Source organism: Xylaria bambusicola, assembly GCF_022495145.1.
Source record: "Xylaria bambusicola strain CBS 139988 unplaced genomic scaffold F5B22scaffold_62, whole genome shotgun sequence".
NCBI classification, from domain to species: domain Eukaryota; kingdom Fungi; phylum Ascomycota; class Sordariomycetes; order Xylariales; family Xylariaceae; genus Xylaria; species Xylaria bambusicola.
Window position 1 is genome coordinate 133,206 of NW_025953615.1, and position 15,744 is coordinate 148,949.

At 49.6% G+C, this 15,744-nt stretch overlaps 5 protein-coding genes across 5 annotated transcripts; 2 read left to right on the forward strand and 3 right to left on the reverse strand.

Moving 5' to 3' along the window:
* Positions 1–78: 78 nt before the first annotated feature.
* F5B22DRAFT_639441 (impB/mucB/samB family protein) lies at positions 79–4,017 on the reverse strand (the record flags this gene model as incomplete). Its single annotated transcript, XM_047977714.1, has 4 exons — positions 79–1,906; positions 2,175–2,320; positions 2,475–3,705; positions 3,770–4,017. The coding sequence occupies 4 exons, from the start codon at positions 4,015–4,017 to the stop codon at positions 79–81; spliced, it is 3,453 nt and encodes a 1,150-aa protein (XP_047826353.1).
* A 549-nt stretch (positions 4,018–4,566) lies between these two features.
* On the forward strand, positions 4,567–8,370 carry F5B22DRAFT_639442 (inosine-uridine preferring nucleoside hydrolase-domain-containing protein; the record flags this gene model as incomplete). The annotated part of the gene is made up of 4 exons (XM_047977715.1): positions 4,567–4,706; positions 4,756–6,163; positions 7,100–7,872; positions 8,019–8,370. The coding sequence occupies 4 exons, from the start codon at positions 4,567–4,569 to the stop codon at positions 8,368–8,370; spliced, it is 2,673 nt and encodes an 890-aa protein (XP_047826354.1).
* A 1,795-nt stretch (positions 8,371–10,165) lies between these two features.
* Positions 10,166–11,921, forward strand: F5B22DRAFT_625287 (uncharacterized protein). The gene is made up of 3 exons (XM_047976168.1): positions 10,166–10,517; positions 10,590–11,133; positions 11,224–11,921. Exons 1-3 carry the CDS (start codon positions 10,375–10,377, stop codon positions 11,548–11,550), a joined length of 1,014 nt encoding a protein of 337 aa, XP_047826355.1. The 5' UTR covers positions 10,166–10,374; the 3' UTR covers positions 11,551–11,921.
* A 22-nt stretch (positions 11,922–11,943) lies between these two features.
* On the reverse strand, positions 11,944–14,074 carry F5B22DRAFT_625288 (Dihydroneopterin aldolase-domain-containing protein). Its single transcript, XM_047976169.1, has 2 exons — positions 12,901–14,074; positions 11,944–12,723 (listed from the first exon to the last, which is right to left on the reverse strand). The coding sequence occupies exons 1-2, from the start codon at positions 13,693–13,695 to the stop codon at positions 12,526–12,528; spliced, it is 993 nt and encodes a 330-aa protein (XP_047826356.1). The 5' UTR covers positions 13,696–14,074; the 3' UTR covers positions 11,944–12,525.
* A 155-nt stretch (positions 14,075–14,229) lies between these two features.
* F5B22DRAFT_479242 (acyl-CoA N-acyltransferase) lies at positions 14,230–15,475 on the reverse strand. The gene is made up of 3 exons (XM_047972229.1): positions 14,958–15,475; positions 14,683–14,859; positions 14,230–14,558 (listed from the first exon to the last, which is right to left on the reverse strand). The coding sequence occupies exons 1-3, from the start codon at positions 15,352–15,354 to the stop codon at positions 14,494–14,496; spliced, it is 639 nt and encodes a 212-aa protein (XP_047826357.1). The 5' UTR covers positions 15,355–15,475; the 3' UTR covers positions 14,230–14,493.
* Positions 15,476–15,744: the final 269 nt, after the last annotated feature.

Below are 15,744 nucleotides of genomic sequence, written 5' to 3' on the forward strand. Positions count from 1 at the left end.
GAAAACCAGGTGGAAGCTTCTGGGTTTGTCTACTGAAATAATATCATAATAGACATAACCCTGAGCACATTTTTGAGACTACCCTAATTCAAGAGGCCCAAGTCCCCTTGATCGGACTGCTTTTTGCACCCCTTCCTTAACATCCTTGACAACGGCGCGCCATGTGACTCTCCCTGGTTGCGCTTCTGACACATCTTCATCGATAAGAAAGTCTAGCCACCTAACCAGCTTCTGCACTTTGTCCATATCTCTCTCTTCCACAATGACTTTAACGAGATACTCTATGAACAACTCGACGTCTCTCTGATGAGGCCCATCTTTACTAGTTTCGCCGTGCCATACGTTCAGCATATCCCTGATCTCTATAACAGACGTCATTGTGCTGCCCGGAAAGGTAACCTTAGGTGGTGGAGAAGGAAACTTCAATCTCATCTGACCCCCAGGTAGAGGATCTTTAGCCCCGCCGTCTTGATCTCGCTTGGGGTTGATCTTGAGATCTAAACCCGACCGTTGGGCTTTACGTCTCCGGTAATCGGCTATTACCTCGTTGCGCATGTCTTCTGGCAGTTCGGCGAGAAACGCCTCGTCTAGCTCTTCCATCTCCCCCAGCCCCGTATCATCAGCTTGTTGCTTGCGCGAGAACAGATTGGTCTGCACAATCTTGGCATTTGCATCAGCCAGTCGCTCCTTTGAGCTTCGACCCCGGCGCTTTGTAGGCGTTGTCTTCTTCGTTAGCTGGATCATACGGTCTTTACGGGGTGACTGTGGTAAAAGAGTCTGTCTAGATCGGGATCTATATGAGCCTAGAATCTCGGCTTTCATATCTTCTGGGAGCGCATGGAAGACCTCTGGGTCAATTTCGGGCGGGATTTCAGTTGGAGCTGGGCTTTGTGTTCTCGATTTTGTGGATAAGTCATCACGCACTTCGGAACTGCTCCTATATTGACCCTGGGCCATCAACTTGCCTCGAATATCATGGGGTAATTCAGCGAGCACCACAGGGTCAGTGTTACTGGGCAAAATGAATTGTGTGCCTGATATATTGAGAGGTAGCCGGGCCTTAGCATCTTTCTCCCCTGCTTGCGCTATTCTCAAGGCTGGATGTGGACCGTGAGACTTTGGCTTCCTGGGAGTAACTGGGCCGTCTACGATTGGGTCTGGTGCAGAATCCCGTCCCTGAGGCGAGTTGAGAAGCTGGTCCACGCTACTAGCATCCTGGATGGGATCTTCAGCAAATTTCGTGGCTGACCCAGTCGTTTTAACGCTTCCAAAGTTCAATCTTTTCTGGCTCCCATCAGGCCCCGACAGACCGGCTTTTATGGGTTCAAGTTTGGTTAGCTGGACGCCCAATCCACGCAAGTCGCCAGGACTGAAATTATAGGAACGGAGGATTGAGACCGCTTCTTTGCCTAGAGCCTGATGATCATGGGTGGCAACACCAAACGAGACGCTCTTGTTGAACGTGTCGCATTTCCCATGCCCTAGGTGCTTAGGCGGGTCAAGCGGCGCATCCATAGACCGCCTCATAATTTTCATAGTGAGTTGTTTGCCTTTGACCTGCTCGTTCAGTAGCCGCTTTTCCAGCTCTTTGCAGAGGTTAAACACGAACTCCTCAGCCTCTTCTTGGTTAATGAAGCGAATGCCCCAGTTGACTTCAGCTGAAACGGATTTTCGAATTGGCTGCTCCCCAACCTCAGTCTTATCAATTCCTCGAGCGTAGTCCCAGAGCTTTCCACCTGTTTTGGGCCCAAGAGTGCTGACCAAGCGTTCTTTAGAAATTTGCCGAATATCATCCACGAATTTGATCCCTATCTCCTCAAGCTTACCCGCTGTACTATATGCGACGCCGGGTAAGTCGTCTACTTTTAACCCTCCTAAGAAGGAAAGCACTTCATCGGGTTTGATCCTAGAGAGACCAGAGTATTAGAAATATGTGTTTCGGGCATAAGGGGGACCATTATAGAAGCACGTAGGGATAAATATTCGCCGGGATTCGAGACACGGGGCCTGAAAGACGTACTGACTACAACCGCTGGAGTCAGTAATTATTCTTTCAGATAAGAGATTCGAGAATTCTGTATACTCCCGAGACACAATTGTGCCCCTAATTGGCAACCATGGCCTCCGGGAGTAACTAGAACAGGAAGAAAATGACGCCAATGGTTACGTACTACTGCCCTGCTGGCTTCGCTTTTCTTAGCGCTACCTTTGCCAATAGGATATTACCTCCAATGCCCACTGACACAGCACATCCCGTTCTCGCTTTGATCTGGTCTCGGAGAGACAACGCGATCTGATCGGCTTTTTCTTGTTCGCGCCACTACAGGTTTTGAGATTAGTGACCATTTGCTGAGCAAATATAGGAACCTCGCGAGAATGCAAGGCACTTGCACGTCATGGTAGTAGGGAAAATGAGCCTTTGAAGATCTCAAAGTCTACGACATAAGCAGGAATGGACCCAGACAACCACTCACAATGCTACCTTCATCTATCCCCGACCCATCTGATCCAACAGCAGAGAGGATGATTGAGGTTGCGTCTACTAAAGCCTCATCAATACTGACACTTTGCACGACACCTCCAATCTCTACAATGCACTCATAGAATAGCCTGCTCGCGTCTTCATACGCCGGGAAATCATATGGCAGGACCTTGAGTTCAGGGCAAAGCTCCTTGGCTCGTTTCATCCACATGCCATTTTTGACTCCAAATTCTCTAGCAGGGTAGTTGCAACTGGCGATTTCTGACCCATCACCCGTACCGTGTGCAACGACAGTGGGTTTATCACTGAAACTGGGTGCCGATTTGAGAGATACAGCACAGAAAAAGCTGTCAAAATCGACGTGTAGAATATATCTCCGCGAGCCTGGCTTCCTTTTCGTTGACTTCCTCTGGTGACTCTTTTCAGCTGCAAGCTTTTGCATTTTTGACTTAAGGTCGGCCTTCCAAGTTGACAGATGATGAAGGCGGCTTTCGGAGTAGTACTGTCGTATAAAGTCCGGATTCGCAGTCGATGATTTCTTCATGCGAGGATCTTGAAGCAATAAGGCATTATGTTCTTCGGAAGTCATCGTCTTACGTTGAGCGGCTAGTGCGCTGGATTCAAGTTCATCTGGTTCCATATCAGGCTGAAGCTTCAACATAGGCGGCTCGAAGGGTGTGGAGGTAGCTTCTTCAGTATTCGATACATCCTCCAAACGATGTTCTATGTTGTCATCACTGAGAAATTGCGGAGTATTACTAGAACTTCGCTGTTGTTCACCCATAGGAGTAGAATCATTAACCTCGGCTAAGTCATCTTCACGAGCTAAAGCGGTTGCCGCCGCACTTTTTGGCTTGCTGGGTGAGCTGTCTAGAGCATCAATGAATTTCTTTACCTGGGATGTGTAGAAGCTGTTTTCAGTCTGTTCTCGGTAGACAGACAGTGGTGATTGCTGTGTGCGTCTTTGTGTAGATATGCCACTTCCATCTAACTTGATCGTTTTTTGGCGAGGAGTTTCCTCAATAACGCGATAATCAGTCCAGGGTAAGAGCCTCCCAGCACTGATTGAATCGGCCACCCAAGCCGGTTTCACGATCCTGTATTTATTGAACTCAACTATCTTCTTCGGCGGTAGACTCGACGCAATGATATGGGTGGCCATGGTTTTGGAGTCAAGATACTGAAGGAAACCAGCGCCATGTAGAACCAAATCACGGTGAAGCCTTTCACAGGTTAGCTCAATGCGAATCATTATCTCTGGTAGTTTCGGGATATCGCTCGACTCACACATGAAGCGGCGGTTGCGTGTACCCGCTTACATGAGCGACAACACCCTTGAAAATCTGCGGTTTATCCGATGACGAAGCCCTCAGTTCTGAATCGAGGTTCTGGAGCTTAATCTTCTTGCGGCGAAAGTAATCCGAGAAGCCACCAAAAGCACTCGGTTCATATTCTTCACCAGCCTCATCGGAGAAGGTGTGGTTCTCTATGCGCTTCCGCACAGCATTTGAGTTCTTCTCGAGAAAGCTTCCCATTTTGACAATGGTGGTTCGCAGGTTGATGATTTAATACGCCTGAGCTGAGCACGCGCATCATCATTTTAAACCAGAGGGAAGTGGTTTTGTCTCACATCCGTCTTCTACCATCATCATATCCGATCTTAGAGAAGCTTCTCATGAATGTGTTGTGATTATTCATAGAGCCGACAGAGGATAGCTGCTTATAAATAACTCTTGGAATATGACTATGATGTGGCGCGCAGGCACCGACCACTTTAATGGACTTGTAGGAGTGGAGGTGCAACTGGCATCTGAGCGCGACCTATTTACACGTCATCCCGTGACTTGGTGTGGTAGTTCCACTTTTCTGGCCACTCTGTATGGATGGACTAGCCCCAGCTAGACAATCCATTGTGTTAGTTCAGCTAAGTACCTAAGTATCGATCGGTACCTATCTACAAGAAGGTATCTACAGATGAAGCTATCGAATCCTCGGGGATAATCTTCATTCAGCATCGCCTTGCAACAGAGATCAAGCGATACACTGCGTGGTATCATCCTTGGTCGACGAGTGGGCACCGGAACATGAACAACGAACAGTTTCGTCGGCTTATTGCTGCAAATGCGGCCAAGTCGCCAACTAGCGACAACAATGGCGCATCCTCGACTCCCTCGCGCGGAGTTGCCCTTGGATCTCGACAGAAATCTTGCATTCCCATGACACCGTAAGCTTACAACTCTCTACCTAAGGGCTCACGTCTGACTAAAATCAAGGCGCTCGGTGGCAGGCCTCTCTAAATCTAACTTCGCGCGACAACTCGCAGAACGGAATCAACCCGACAAGAAAGAGAAGAAGTTTCGGTCATTTGCGCCGAAAGGTTCTAAACTAGCTGAGGGCTACGTCGACCGCACACAAGCCCGGAATTCTAAAGAGGAAGAGGAGGGAGATGATCGAGCAACAAGGCTGAAAGCTCTCGAGGAGGCTTTTAAGAAAGAGGAGATTGACCAACCAACTTTTGACCATCTCAGGAGTCAGATTGCAGGCGGTGATCTATCAAGCACGCATCTCGTAAAGGGTTTAGATTTCAAGCTACTCGAGCGGATACGAAAGGGTGAAAACGTCTACAACAATAGCGAAGCACACAACGAAGAAGATGAGACCCCTGAGGATGTCGATGATGAACTCGACCGTTTAGAAGAGGAGGAAGTCTCGACAATGACAAAAGAGAAGACAATTAAGAAAGGCCAATTGTCCACTGCGCCTACAAATGCTTCTAAAAAACGAACCAGAGATCAAATCTTGGCAGAGATGAAGGCTGCGCGGGGCGCCGCACAGATGAAAAAGGAGTCAACCTTGGGAGATAAATTCAGGAAGATTGGCGTGAAAGCGCCCGGGACGAGGATAGAGAGAGACGGTCGAGGACGAGAAGTGATGATAATAACTGATGAGGATGGCAACGAAAAGCGCAAAGTGCGCAAGATTGTACCCGAAGAGCCGTCACAAGAAGCAAACGATTTGATGGTCCCTGATCCCAAAGCGAAGCCGCTAGGGATGGAAGTTCCTGACAAATACAAATCAAAAGCCAAGGAGCCGGAAGAAAGCGACGATATCTTTGATGACGTGGACGATGACTACGACCCGCTGGCAGGATTGGATGATAGTTCTGATGAAGATGACAAGGACGATGAGGCGTCCGCAGAACAGGCAAAGGCCGAAAGTGCAGACAAAGAAGCCAATAGAATAATGCCGCCACCCTCACGTCCTGTCGGTGTGTCCGAGCCACGGGACTACTTCAAAGATTCCAAGACCGGACTCGTGTCTTCCGAAACATTGGCAGCGCCGTCCATGTCAGATCCTGCGATTCAGGCAGCCTTCAAAAAGGCTGCTTCTCTTCGAGCCATTGCCGATTCATCCGAGGAAGATGACAAAGAGGCAAGAGAGAAAGCAGAGCGGCTGCGTAAGATGCTACAGAATAATGATCGAGACGCACAAGATCTAGATATGGGTTTTGGCACGAGTCGCCTTGACGATGATGCAGATCTCGATGAGCAGAGAGTCAAGTTATCGGAATGGGGGCGGGATGAGGAAGAAGGGGGAGATCACAGCAGAGGGGGCTCAAAGCGCAAACGGGGACCTAAGAAGCGAAAGGGGGATGGTAATAATGCCGCCGACGTTTTGCGCGTGATGGAGAGACAACGAGCTGCCCAATAACCACCGGCATATCATTGTACGACGACGGTCTAGAATTACGTTTTAAAATACATTGATGGTCAGATCTCCCTGAGTTCGACTTTGCGATAGTCATGTGCAAAAACGCCACGAATTCCGTGTCTCATTGTTACCTCAGGCAAAGGGTACCTACTTACCACTTTGGTCTCGGGAGCCAATGGGAGGCTAGGGTTTTACTAATCCCCCTCCAACTCCCACGAGCCTCGCGAACAATGGCCGTCTCTAAGCGGCTGAGGTTCCCTAGAGTCGAGATATCTGGAATAATCAAGATGCTTGCTTTGAGCGACTTTTTAGAGCGCCGATTCCGTGTACACATCCGAGCCTCTCCACTAGGGACAGAACTAAGTAGTCAAACAAATAAGCAGACGTGGTGACAGGCCCACAAGATAGCCAACTAACTGCTTAGGCAAACCCATAACTTCTTAAATATCCAACTTTATATCCTCTTTATTTCCCCTTCCTCATGAAAACAACCTCTTGAGCCTCTGCGATCTTCTCACTCTCTCCGCATCAATCTCATTCTTTGCGCATCCAGACTCATAGGGTCCTAAGCTAGAACTAGACAACTCAGTATAGCTGTGAGACTATATCGCCAAATAATATCCAAACCCATCATGTCGGACATTGTTCCTCTCTGGCTAGACTGCGATCCAGGGCACGATGTAAGTATAGTTAGAGGATTGAAATATTTACTTATCAAACCCCACTTGATTCTGTCATCTCGAGCCCATGTGTTTCTTTTGTCTTAATCACGCACAGCCTCGCGCTGCAATAGGATGGCCAGAGCACTTCAACAACTGATAGCCTTCCATCCATTTAATGCAATGCAATACGGATATCCCCACAACATATTCGCACCCAACACCAGTCAGCTAACAAACAAACCAGGATGTCTTTGCCATTCTGTTAGGTGCTTACCACCCTGGCATCAAACTGTTGGGCATAAGCACGGTCCACGGCAACGCGTCGCTACAAAAGACGACGAACAACGCGCTCTCCGTGTTATCCGCCATTGGAAAGGATGACAGCCTCCGCGTGTACCCAGGGGCAGCAAATGCACTGGAGCGGGATGCCGTCCCCGCGGTTGAGATCCACGGTGAGTCGGGGCTAGACGGGACAGCCCTGCTCCCCCCGCCGGCGCGTTCGGCCCTGGACGCATCCATGTCCGCCGTCGACGCTATGGCGTCCGCGCTACGAGCCTGCGAACCCGGCACGCCATGGGTGGTGGGCACGGGGGCGCTCACTAATGTCGCGCAGCTGTTTACCGCACACCCAGACCTCAGGTCCCACGTGGCAGGCGTGAGTATCATGGGTGGCAGTGTCGGCGACGGCTTCACAGCCGCCCCCTTGGGCCGCGTCGACGACGTCGAGCGCATAGGGAATTACTCGCAGTGGGCCGAGTTCAACGTGCTCATAGATCCCGAGGCAGCCGCCGCGCTGCTCCACGACCCCATCCTCGCCCCGAAGTCAACGCTCGTGCCGCTTGATCTCACGCATCTCGTGCTGGCGACGAAAGAGGTGCAGGACCTGCTGCTCAAAGGCACCCAACCGGCAACGGCAAAGGCTGCAGCAGAGGACTTGGAGCAGAAGGGAATGAAGGCGAAGTCTACGTTGCGGCAGATGCTTGTCGAGCTGCTTATGTTCTTTGCTGAGACTTACCGGTGAGTTCGGTCTTTTTCTTTTTTTAATAATGTTCTCTTTTTATTTTAAATTAACCCCTGCTCCTCTCCCATCTCCACGTGTAACTACCTACTTGTGCTTGCGTTGTGTGACCCAAGACTGCAGAAACTAACCGAGCGCAATCCAGCGACGTCTTCGGCATAGTTGACGGTCCGCCACTGCACGACCCGCTCGCCGTGGCGGCCATTCTGACAGGGACGCGTCACGAGATTCCGTTCTACGACTTCGACCCCGCGAGCCCCCAGGGGCCGGAGCGGCGGGAGAGATTCGAGGTCCGCGTCGTCACGGAGGGGACGCTCGAGGACGCCAGGGAGAAGGGAACGCAGACCGGACGCACGGTCGTGCGACTATTGCCGCCTGGGGAAGAAGGCGTTCGTATCCCCCGCGGGCTCGATATCGAGCTCTTCTGGAAAGTCATCGAGGATTGCGTCCAGAAGGCAGACGATGTGAATGCGCAAAAAGCTGGGACTGTCGTGTAGAAGCGAAGCTGGGGGAAATAAGAAACCCTGGGGACAAGTACTGTACAGATGGCGGGTTTGTCTGAGTATGTAGATAAATGTAGTCTGCGAGGATATTCAGATAGGGGAAGTGAAGGGACCTTGGTGGTTGGGCCTCGGGGAATGAGATCAGCTAGGAGCAGTCTTTCCTTTGTTCCCAGGTTCTCCAGATGATAAATTGACCCTCTTAGCTAGCATCGAGGAATGAGACATGACAATTCACATGGGAAATGTTTCCGTAAAAATGCATCATCTTATGAGCTACCTACATACCTTTAGGTAAGTACCTACCTACCTACCTACTCTAGGTACCTATGTTCTGTGTCAGATGGTAAGGTATCTAATATGTATTAAGGCTGGACACATGAAATCATCAGCCCAATTGGTATTGGACACGTGTGTAGGTAGACTGGAGTGCATTGTGATAGTTATTATAGCTATCTAGACACCTACTTAGTCATGACTCCCGTCGAAATTCATTGCTAATTGACCTGAGCCTTGAACACATCGAAGCTGGCAGACGGCGAGAGGGAATGAACTTAGGTCCTTAATACTTAGGTACATAGTACCTACATACCTAGTAAGACGATAGAACAGTGGAGTGCCGAGTGTGCCCCAGAGTGCCCCAAGGCTAGAGCTGAGGCGCTGAAAGTGGGATGCTATACTTACTTATACCTAGTACAGCGGATCCGGGAGTTCACCTCAGATCGCCCCCGCTATACCTCTACTAATGCGAATTAGCTCTGATTCAAGGAGAAAAGGCTTGTTTTGAAGAGATTATACGGTTGTTCTGGTTATGCCAAGACACGGGGTAAGTTCTCAATTGGAATGTGTGACTACATAGTACGTAGAAACACGTACATAGTACTCTCCTTATTGTATAGCCACCAGTTGGATTGCCTTTCACATGCTTTCGAGTCTCCTTTTCTGTGCCATGCCGAGGAATCAGGTCTGCTTGGCTCTACCTACATACCTACTTAGTAGCGCACATTGGCCTGTTTTACGATTAGGTATTGGTAGTATGGAGCAGTAGTACACTGTCGGACTGTCCAGAACTGATCAGTGATCCTTGTTTGTCTTTCGTATTCCGCAGCACGAACAGGAGGGCGAGATCTCAGTATTCGGGCCTGTCTTCTCAAGCAGGGAATAGGGCCGTAATGAGGCCAACGCTCATACAAGAATATGCCGAAAAGGAGGCAACGGATACCTACTTCTTCTACTAGGGTCCCCGGCCTTACCCGTCCGCGTTGTTGTTCGCACCCAACCGTTGGCCGGTTTTTACATAAACGTAGACCATGCTCTCCCTTTCACCCCGTGGTTCCAGCTCTTGATTGGTCACAGCCGGCATGGCATTGAGACATGAACGTCATCGAATCATCGTTGCTGTCTCGTTTTCCCTCGGTCTGGCCCGCTCGTCATCGTATTCTGATCGTAAACTATACTAGGTTACCTACGTGTATCATCCCCTGCACAAGCAAATCGTTGCCATTATGCGACGAGCCAAGCTGGTGAAGAAAGTATTATACTAAACGCACTACGAATTGGACTGTTTCATAGGGCAGAATTGATAGGCGATTCGGGGAATTCACATGGTCTAGGCCAGCAGCAGATACTACATGCCACACATTACTGAACTATGCTGTTTGTAGCAGCTTAATAGACAGATTATGGGTATAGCAAGTGCAACATTGCATTACCGCGATGGCCTTCGTCGTTATATGTTTCTCTCTACGTGTGGGATCGCTCCGTTGCTGTACGTGTGCTCTAAGAAAGGACCGAGCAGGTGTACCTATACAAGGTATGCCCACCTGACCACATATTATTTCTTTGTTATATCGAGATAACTGATATTTTACGCTCGGGTAGCCACCCTCACCTAGGTTTCTTTTAGTTTAAATATTTTTGGCACTCACGTGCTCATTTTATACTGCTCCTTACTGCATGGAATTTTCTTCGTCCAAGGGGCATGAAGTCTAAGTAGTCAATATGCCAGACACGAAAACAGATTCGGCTGGGAGTGATATAACACCCATGGCCGCGCCTGGGAAGAAGAGCCACTTCAAGCGCTTCTGGTGGGTTTACTTGCTAGTATTCCTCATCATTGCTACTGTCATTGTAGTACCTTCGGTGTAGGTTCATGGCCTCTACTCACCACCTATAAGCAAGCTTTTCGATAGATCATGAACTAATTGGGGACTCAGATTGCTTGTAGCGGTACCGAAGATCGCACAGCAGAAGCTGGATGGAGCCAAGTTAACAATTGACGGGATCACCGTCACAAATACGCAGACAGACTCGCTCATTATGGCCATAAACTCTACTATCGAAGCAGATGATTCCGTCCACGCCACTGTCGATGCGTTTCAAGGGACAATGTACCTGGCGGACGTCGACCCGCCGTTGGCCTTCGCACATATTGACTTCCCCCAAACTACTTCCTCCTCAATGCAGGCTGTTAACGTTAGCCAAGAGATCCGGATCTCAAACCAAGATGCTTTCACGACATTCAACAAGGCTTTGCTATCTAGCGTGTCTGTCAACGTGCAAGTGAAGGGAGACACTCACATCCACGTCCGGGGAGTTTCTCGCGCATACCCTGCCACGTTCGACAAGACCGTGGCGCTTGCGGGTCTTAATAACTTTGACGGACTCTCGATCTCGGACCCTAGTATCAGCATTCGCGTCAAGGGTAATTTTAACGCAACTGTTCACATCCCTAATCCTTCAGTCTTGACATTGGAAATTGTAAGTTTTTCTCCAATCGTGTTCCCTGCTCCTTATGCTACTATAGACATGCATATGAACTTCATGATCCTCAAGACTGACGAAACACAGGGCAATACGACCTTTACTAGCTTCCTCAACAACGAAGATGTCGGGCAGACCTACATCAACAATCTCATTCTGCGTCCTGGAAACAACACGTTTGTCACGACCGCGGATATTCAGCAACTACCCATTCTCAAAGCCCTGACACAAAAGCCCTTGTGCGAACTAGATGGCAAGCTCCCTTTCCAGTTGAAAGGCAAGGACGTCGTGAACAAGGGCCAAGTGCTTCCATATTTCAGGGATGCGCTCGCGGCGAGCTCTCAGAACGTTACTATTGATCTGAGCGAGGCTGCGAAGAAGATTGGCATCACAGCGAAGTGTATTGGATTGTAATCTAAACGCAAACCTATATCACGATTGTTTTTTGTGATTCATTTGGGCAGGCCGAGTGAATAGCGAGGTGTATGTTGTACAATATGAAAAAGTCGGTTTAGCTATTATTTCTCAGGATGTTAGAGAATACGTTCTATAAGGGCAAAAAGCCACAAACACTCCCCGGGGCGCGCACGAGAGGAGGACAGACACGATAACGACAATATTCGTACTATGAAGAATACCTGTCCTCTTGATGTAGGTTGATATGTTCAGCCGCTGTTATCGCTCGATCCCGGAGTCTTATTATGTTATCACGGATCGCAGGTGCGAGATTCAGCATATACAGACACTGGTTGCGGAAAGATCATGACTTGAACACTCTCACGAGCTGTAACCAAATTTACTATTGTTCTACGTGCTTAGATAAAGTTTTGACTCGTTTTAGGCAATAACTAGGTAAATTTTCACTCTACCCTAGGTCGAAGCCTTCCGATATGGACAGGATACTTGCTACAACAAAATCTATATGTATGCCATGCTTTGGAGCCATAGCCGTAGACCACGACAGGTTTATTAGACCCGAAGAGCAATCACTTCTTCCACGTACGACCATACCCATTAGAAAACTCGGGATCCCGTCCGCTCTCCCTTAGATAAGCTGGTGAGGGCCGAATCAGTAGTTGGGTCGGTGACGACCAGCGAATCCTCGGTGTTGTACGTTGTTCTCGTTTTATTTTTTCTCCGATTTTCTTTTTGCTGGCTTCCTCGAGTATACGTGGAAGAAGAACAAACGTAACGCATGTCATGGATCGTTGGGCTGTGCTCAAGACTTGATTGATACCTTGTATGATATCTCCGAATACCTCGTACTCTATCCGTAATCTTATTTATGTATGCCTCCCGTACCTGTTTACCCGCATCATGCGTTAGCGACCCGGTTTGACGAAACCTGTCTAGTCTTTGCGTAATCCAAAATTCCATTTCCATTTACAATTATGAACCCACTCGAACCTCCACGGCTGGGCAATCCGCAAAAGGCACGGCGATAGGCTTCTCGAGGCACACTTTAATCTGCCAGCCTCTTTCCCGCATACGCTGTGGACTGCCCTGAATCCGAAACTCATCGAGAATTTTGTCGGCGACGTGTGTGCCAAGCGCCTCGAGTGTTTCAAAAGAGGATGCTTCCAAGGTCTGTATCGGATTATTAGTTTTATTTGTTGTGCGATGTCTAGCTTTGCCTCGCGCCCCTATCATGACGCACAATAATAGAAGTATGAAGTCGGAACAGAATTCCTTGGCGAAGAAAGACAGTGGAAGGGGAATGGAAACTAAGATTTTGCTGGAGACTGAGAAGAATATATAACCTACTGCAACGACAAGGCCTTCAAGTTCAGTGTGTATGTCATCAAGGACGTCAAAGCAGTCAATCTCGACATCAACGACAACCATCTGCTTCGCCTCGCGCTCGTTAGGATTGACTCCGATGAGCGTGGGCACGCGTAGGCTGTGTAGACGGAGACTGCGCGCGTACGAGCGCTGTGGATTCTTTTTCTTCTCATCCGTGAGCTCATCAGCATCAACGAAACACGTCGTGGTAGTCAGGCTGACGCCGTCACCTAGCAGCGACGCCTTGGGTAGATGGATCGTGAGGGACAAGGAACGCAGCTTCGCCGCGTCAAGGAAGGGCACCTGGTCTAGCGGTAGCGCAACACGGCTCCCGTCGACGACGCGGCCCGTCATCTGCACCCACAGGAGCTCGAACACGTCGGCCGTGCGCGGAGTGGCGGGGCTTTCCTGCCGGTGCGTGGCGACAAGTCCCTTTTTCTTGGTAGGCGGTGATGAGAAGAGCTCTATGCCGCCAAGTAGCGTCTTGCTCAGATTGCCGTAGTGCACCGTCTCGGCGTTGACGGAGTCGTCCGCAGACGCCGTCGAGAAGGGCCGCGCGAAAGACACCTCGGATGACAGGAGCACGGGCTGTGGTTTGGCTTCACGGCCCCAAGCGTCGCGGCCGGCGGCCATGACGCTCTGCAGGTTGCGCACGCGCACGATGGCCGAGGCCTCACCGGCGTCGGTGCGGACTTTCCATGTGCTGACGAGCGGCGCTGGGGGGTCCGGGTCCGGATCAGCGCCTTTCGCGCCAGGCGGCCATAGGGACGACAGCATATTCTGATTCGATGGGTTTGTATTGTTTATGCTCCGCTGTGATAGACTTCACCGAGGCTCCCCTTGTTTCTTGTCACTTGGCAGGGAAGTTATTGAATTGATGCTATCCCGTTGGCACTTGCCTATTCCAAAGGCGTAGGCGGTTTGTGTACTAGTAACACTAAAATAAGCTGATAATGTAGCACGAAGCCGGAGGCGGGGTTGAGGATATTGGTTGACCGTGACGATAATCCTTTGATGAGGTTCCCAACGCTGACTGGGATTATGATATGAGTATGTTAAGAATGTGCTAAGGCGAACCAATTCTCCAAAAGAGCTTTTTGATATTTCCAGTGTTGCTGTTGTCTAGATACTTGTTCGTAGCTGCTGGATGTGTGTGGTAGGCCAGCTGAATGAGGTCACCACAAGGCCAATTCAGCCCCACCCTCTTTGCTGTGGCCTCAATATTCACTTCATCGCCTAGCGGCCAACACCATCTATATTTACGAGCGATATCTTTCAGACGATTTTGAAACATGAAATTGCTAACAAGAATGAATGTAAAGAATTCATATTAGACTACTCGTCAGCTATGCTAGCATAATCTAGAAGACACGGCAAAGCCCCAACTTGAGAAAAACCAAAAGCTCGAACACGAAGTACGGCACAGCAACAAAAAGTCCCTTCATATATTCTCTGCTCAAATAAGAATCTATAAAAAAATAAAATAAAATAAAAACTCCGGAAGAATTGAAAAGGGCAGTACATAATTGAGATATGAATCTAGGGATATAAAGATGTGGCGTCCATACTTGGTCTCTAAGCTTCTAGGGCCATAATATAGGTGATGTGATTAGCATCCTTTCCCCATTTCGTGAAGTCGACTACAGATACATAAGGTCAGCAATTACCATGGGAAACGGCTAGTCAAGCCTGTGCGGAACTTGTCTGTCTCTTGAAGATGGCCTAAGTAGAACGAGAAAAGAAACAACTTGATGAGCCACTTACTGGAGTGTATATTGATGTCGCGGAATCCCTGGCGTAGGTAGAGCGAGTGACCTGCTGGCGACGATTCTAGAAATGCGGGCAGGCCGAGTTTTCGAGCCTCCTCTACGCCCCAATTCACGAGCATAGCACCAGCACCTCTCCGCTGGTGTTTCGGATCGACATGAAGAAATCTCAGGTCTATCATCTTGTGCGTTAGTCTGAATTCACGAAGCAAGTCCCGAATGGGCGAGGACGCCAGTTCGGAATTAATGGTAACAAAAGATTAATGAACTTACGAACATGCTTGACACCCGTGGAGCGCTTGCGACGCACTTCGTCTAGACTGCTAAAAACGGCTTCGCACGCTTCCTTGTTGCAACCGGCATGGAAAACCCGCGGCTGTGGGGGTAGTTGTGAGCCATCATTGATGTTCCACTGAGCGAAGCCGACCATCTGCTTGTTGTCTTCGGTCGGGGTGAGGTCCGTATCAACGACCTTGAGCCAGCGGATCGAAGGGTCCTCACGTTTAGCCTTTGCCAGCTCCTCGGCGCGCGTGTTCTTACCGGGCACGGGATCGGGAAACGGGCCGGGGAATAGAACCGAGCTGAACTCGTTCGGTCCGTACGCCTCTCTCTCAATTTCCGCAGCGCGCTCAGCGTCTGCCTCAGTTGCGGGCTGAAGTTCAAGAGGCATTTTCGACTTATTTGAAAGGGCGGTAGGGTGAGCTGATTAAGGATGCTGCGTCTCAGGCGAGGCACAGAGGCTGAGAAGCATGCGGGCTGCGATTATATATCCGTCAACAGCTACCCAACGTAGCCTACATCTTGGAGTGGTGTTGTTCCTTCAAAACGCTGGCCCGTTCAATGTGGTTCTCATTACCCTCCTCGCACAACTATTTTCTAGACGGCTGAACTAGAAGGACCGCGACCCGTAAGCCTAACCTATAGTCTCGGAGCATACTATCGTAAAGCAGACGAGGGGTGAATATGAGTCATTACCGTAATACGTATCGGTATGTCTGGCCGCCAGATGGATCCTAGACCCTGTGTCCGGGTGACCGGCTGGAATACCGTCCATATCGTC

What these genes read in the sequence shown, in the direction of transcription:
- F5B22DRAFT_625287 (XM_047976168.1), top strand. Translation starts at nt 10,375, where the DNA reads ATGCCAGACACGAAAACAGATTCGGCTGGGAGTGATATAACACCCATG. An exon ending in GTCATTGTAGTACCTTCGGT is followed by an intron (nt 10,518 to 10,589) that starts GTAGGTTCATGG and finishes TTGGGGACTCAG; the next exon opens with ATTGCTTGTAGCGGTACCGA. An exon ending in CAGTCTTGACATTGGAAATT is followed by an intron (nt 11,134 to 11,223) that starts GTAAGTTTTTCT and finishes GACGAAACACAG; the next exon opens with GGCAATACGACCTTTACTAG.
- F5B22DRAFT_625288 (XM_047976169.1), bottom strand. Translation starts at nt 13,695, where the DNA reads ATGCTGTCGTCCCTATGGCCGCCTGGCGCGAAAGGCGCTGATCCGGAC. An exon ending in TTGAAGGCCTTGTCGTTGCA is followed by an intron (nt 12,724 to 12,900) that starts GTAGGTTATATA and finishes AATCCGATACAG; the next exon opens with ACCTTGGAAGCATCCTCTTT.
- F5B22DRAFT_479242 (XM_047972229.1), bottom strand. Translation starts at nt 15,354, where the DNA reads ATGCCTCTTGAACTTCAGCCCGCAACTGAGGCAGACGCTGAGCGCGCT. An exon ending in CACGGGTGTCAAGCATGTTC is followed by an intron (nt 14,860 to 14,957) that starts GTAAGTTCATTA and finishes ACAAGATGATAG; the next exon opens with ACCTGAGATTTCTTCATGTC. An exon ending in CGACATCAATATACACTCCA is followed by an intron (nt 14,559 to 14,682) that starts GTAAGTGGCTCA and finishes ATGTATCTGTAG; the next exon opens with TCGACTTCACGAAATGGGGA.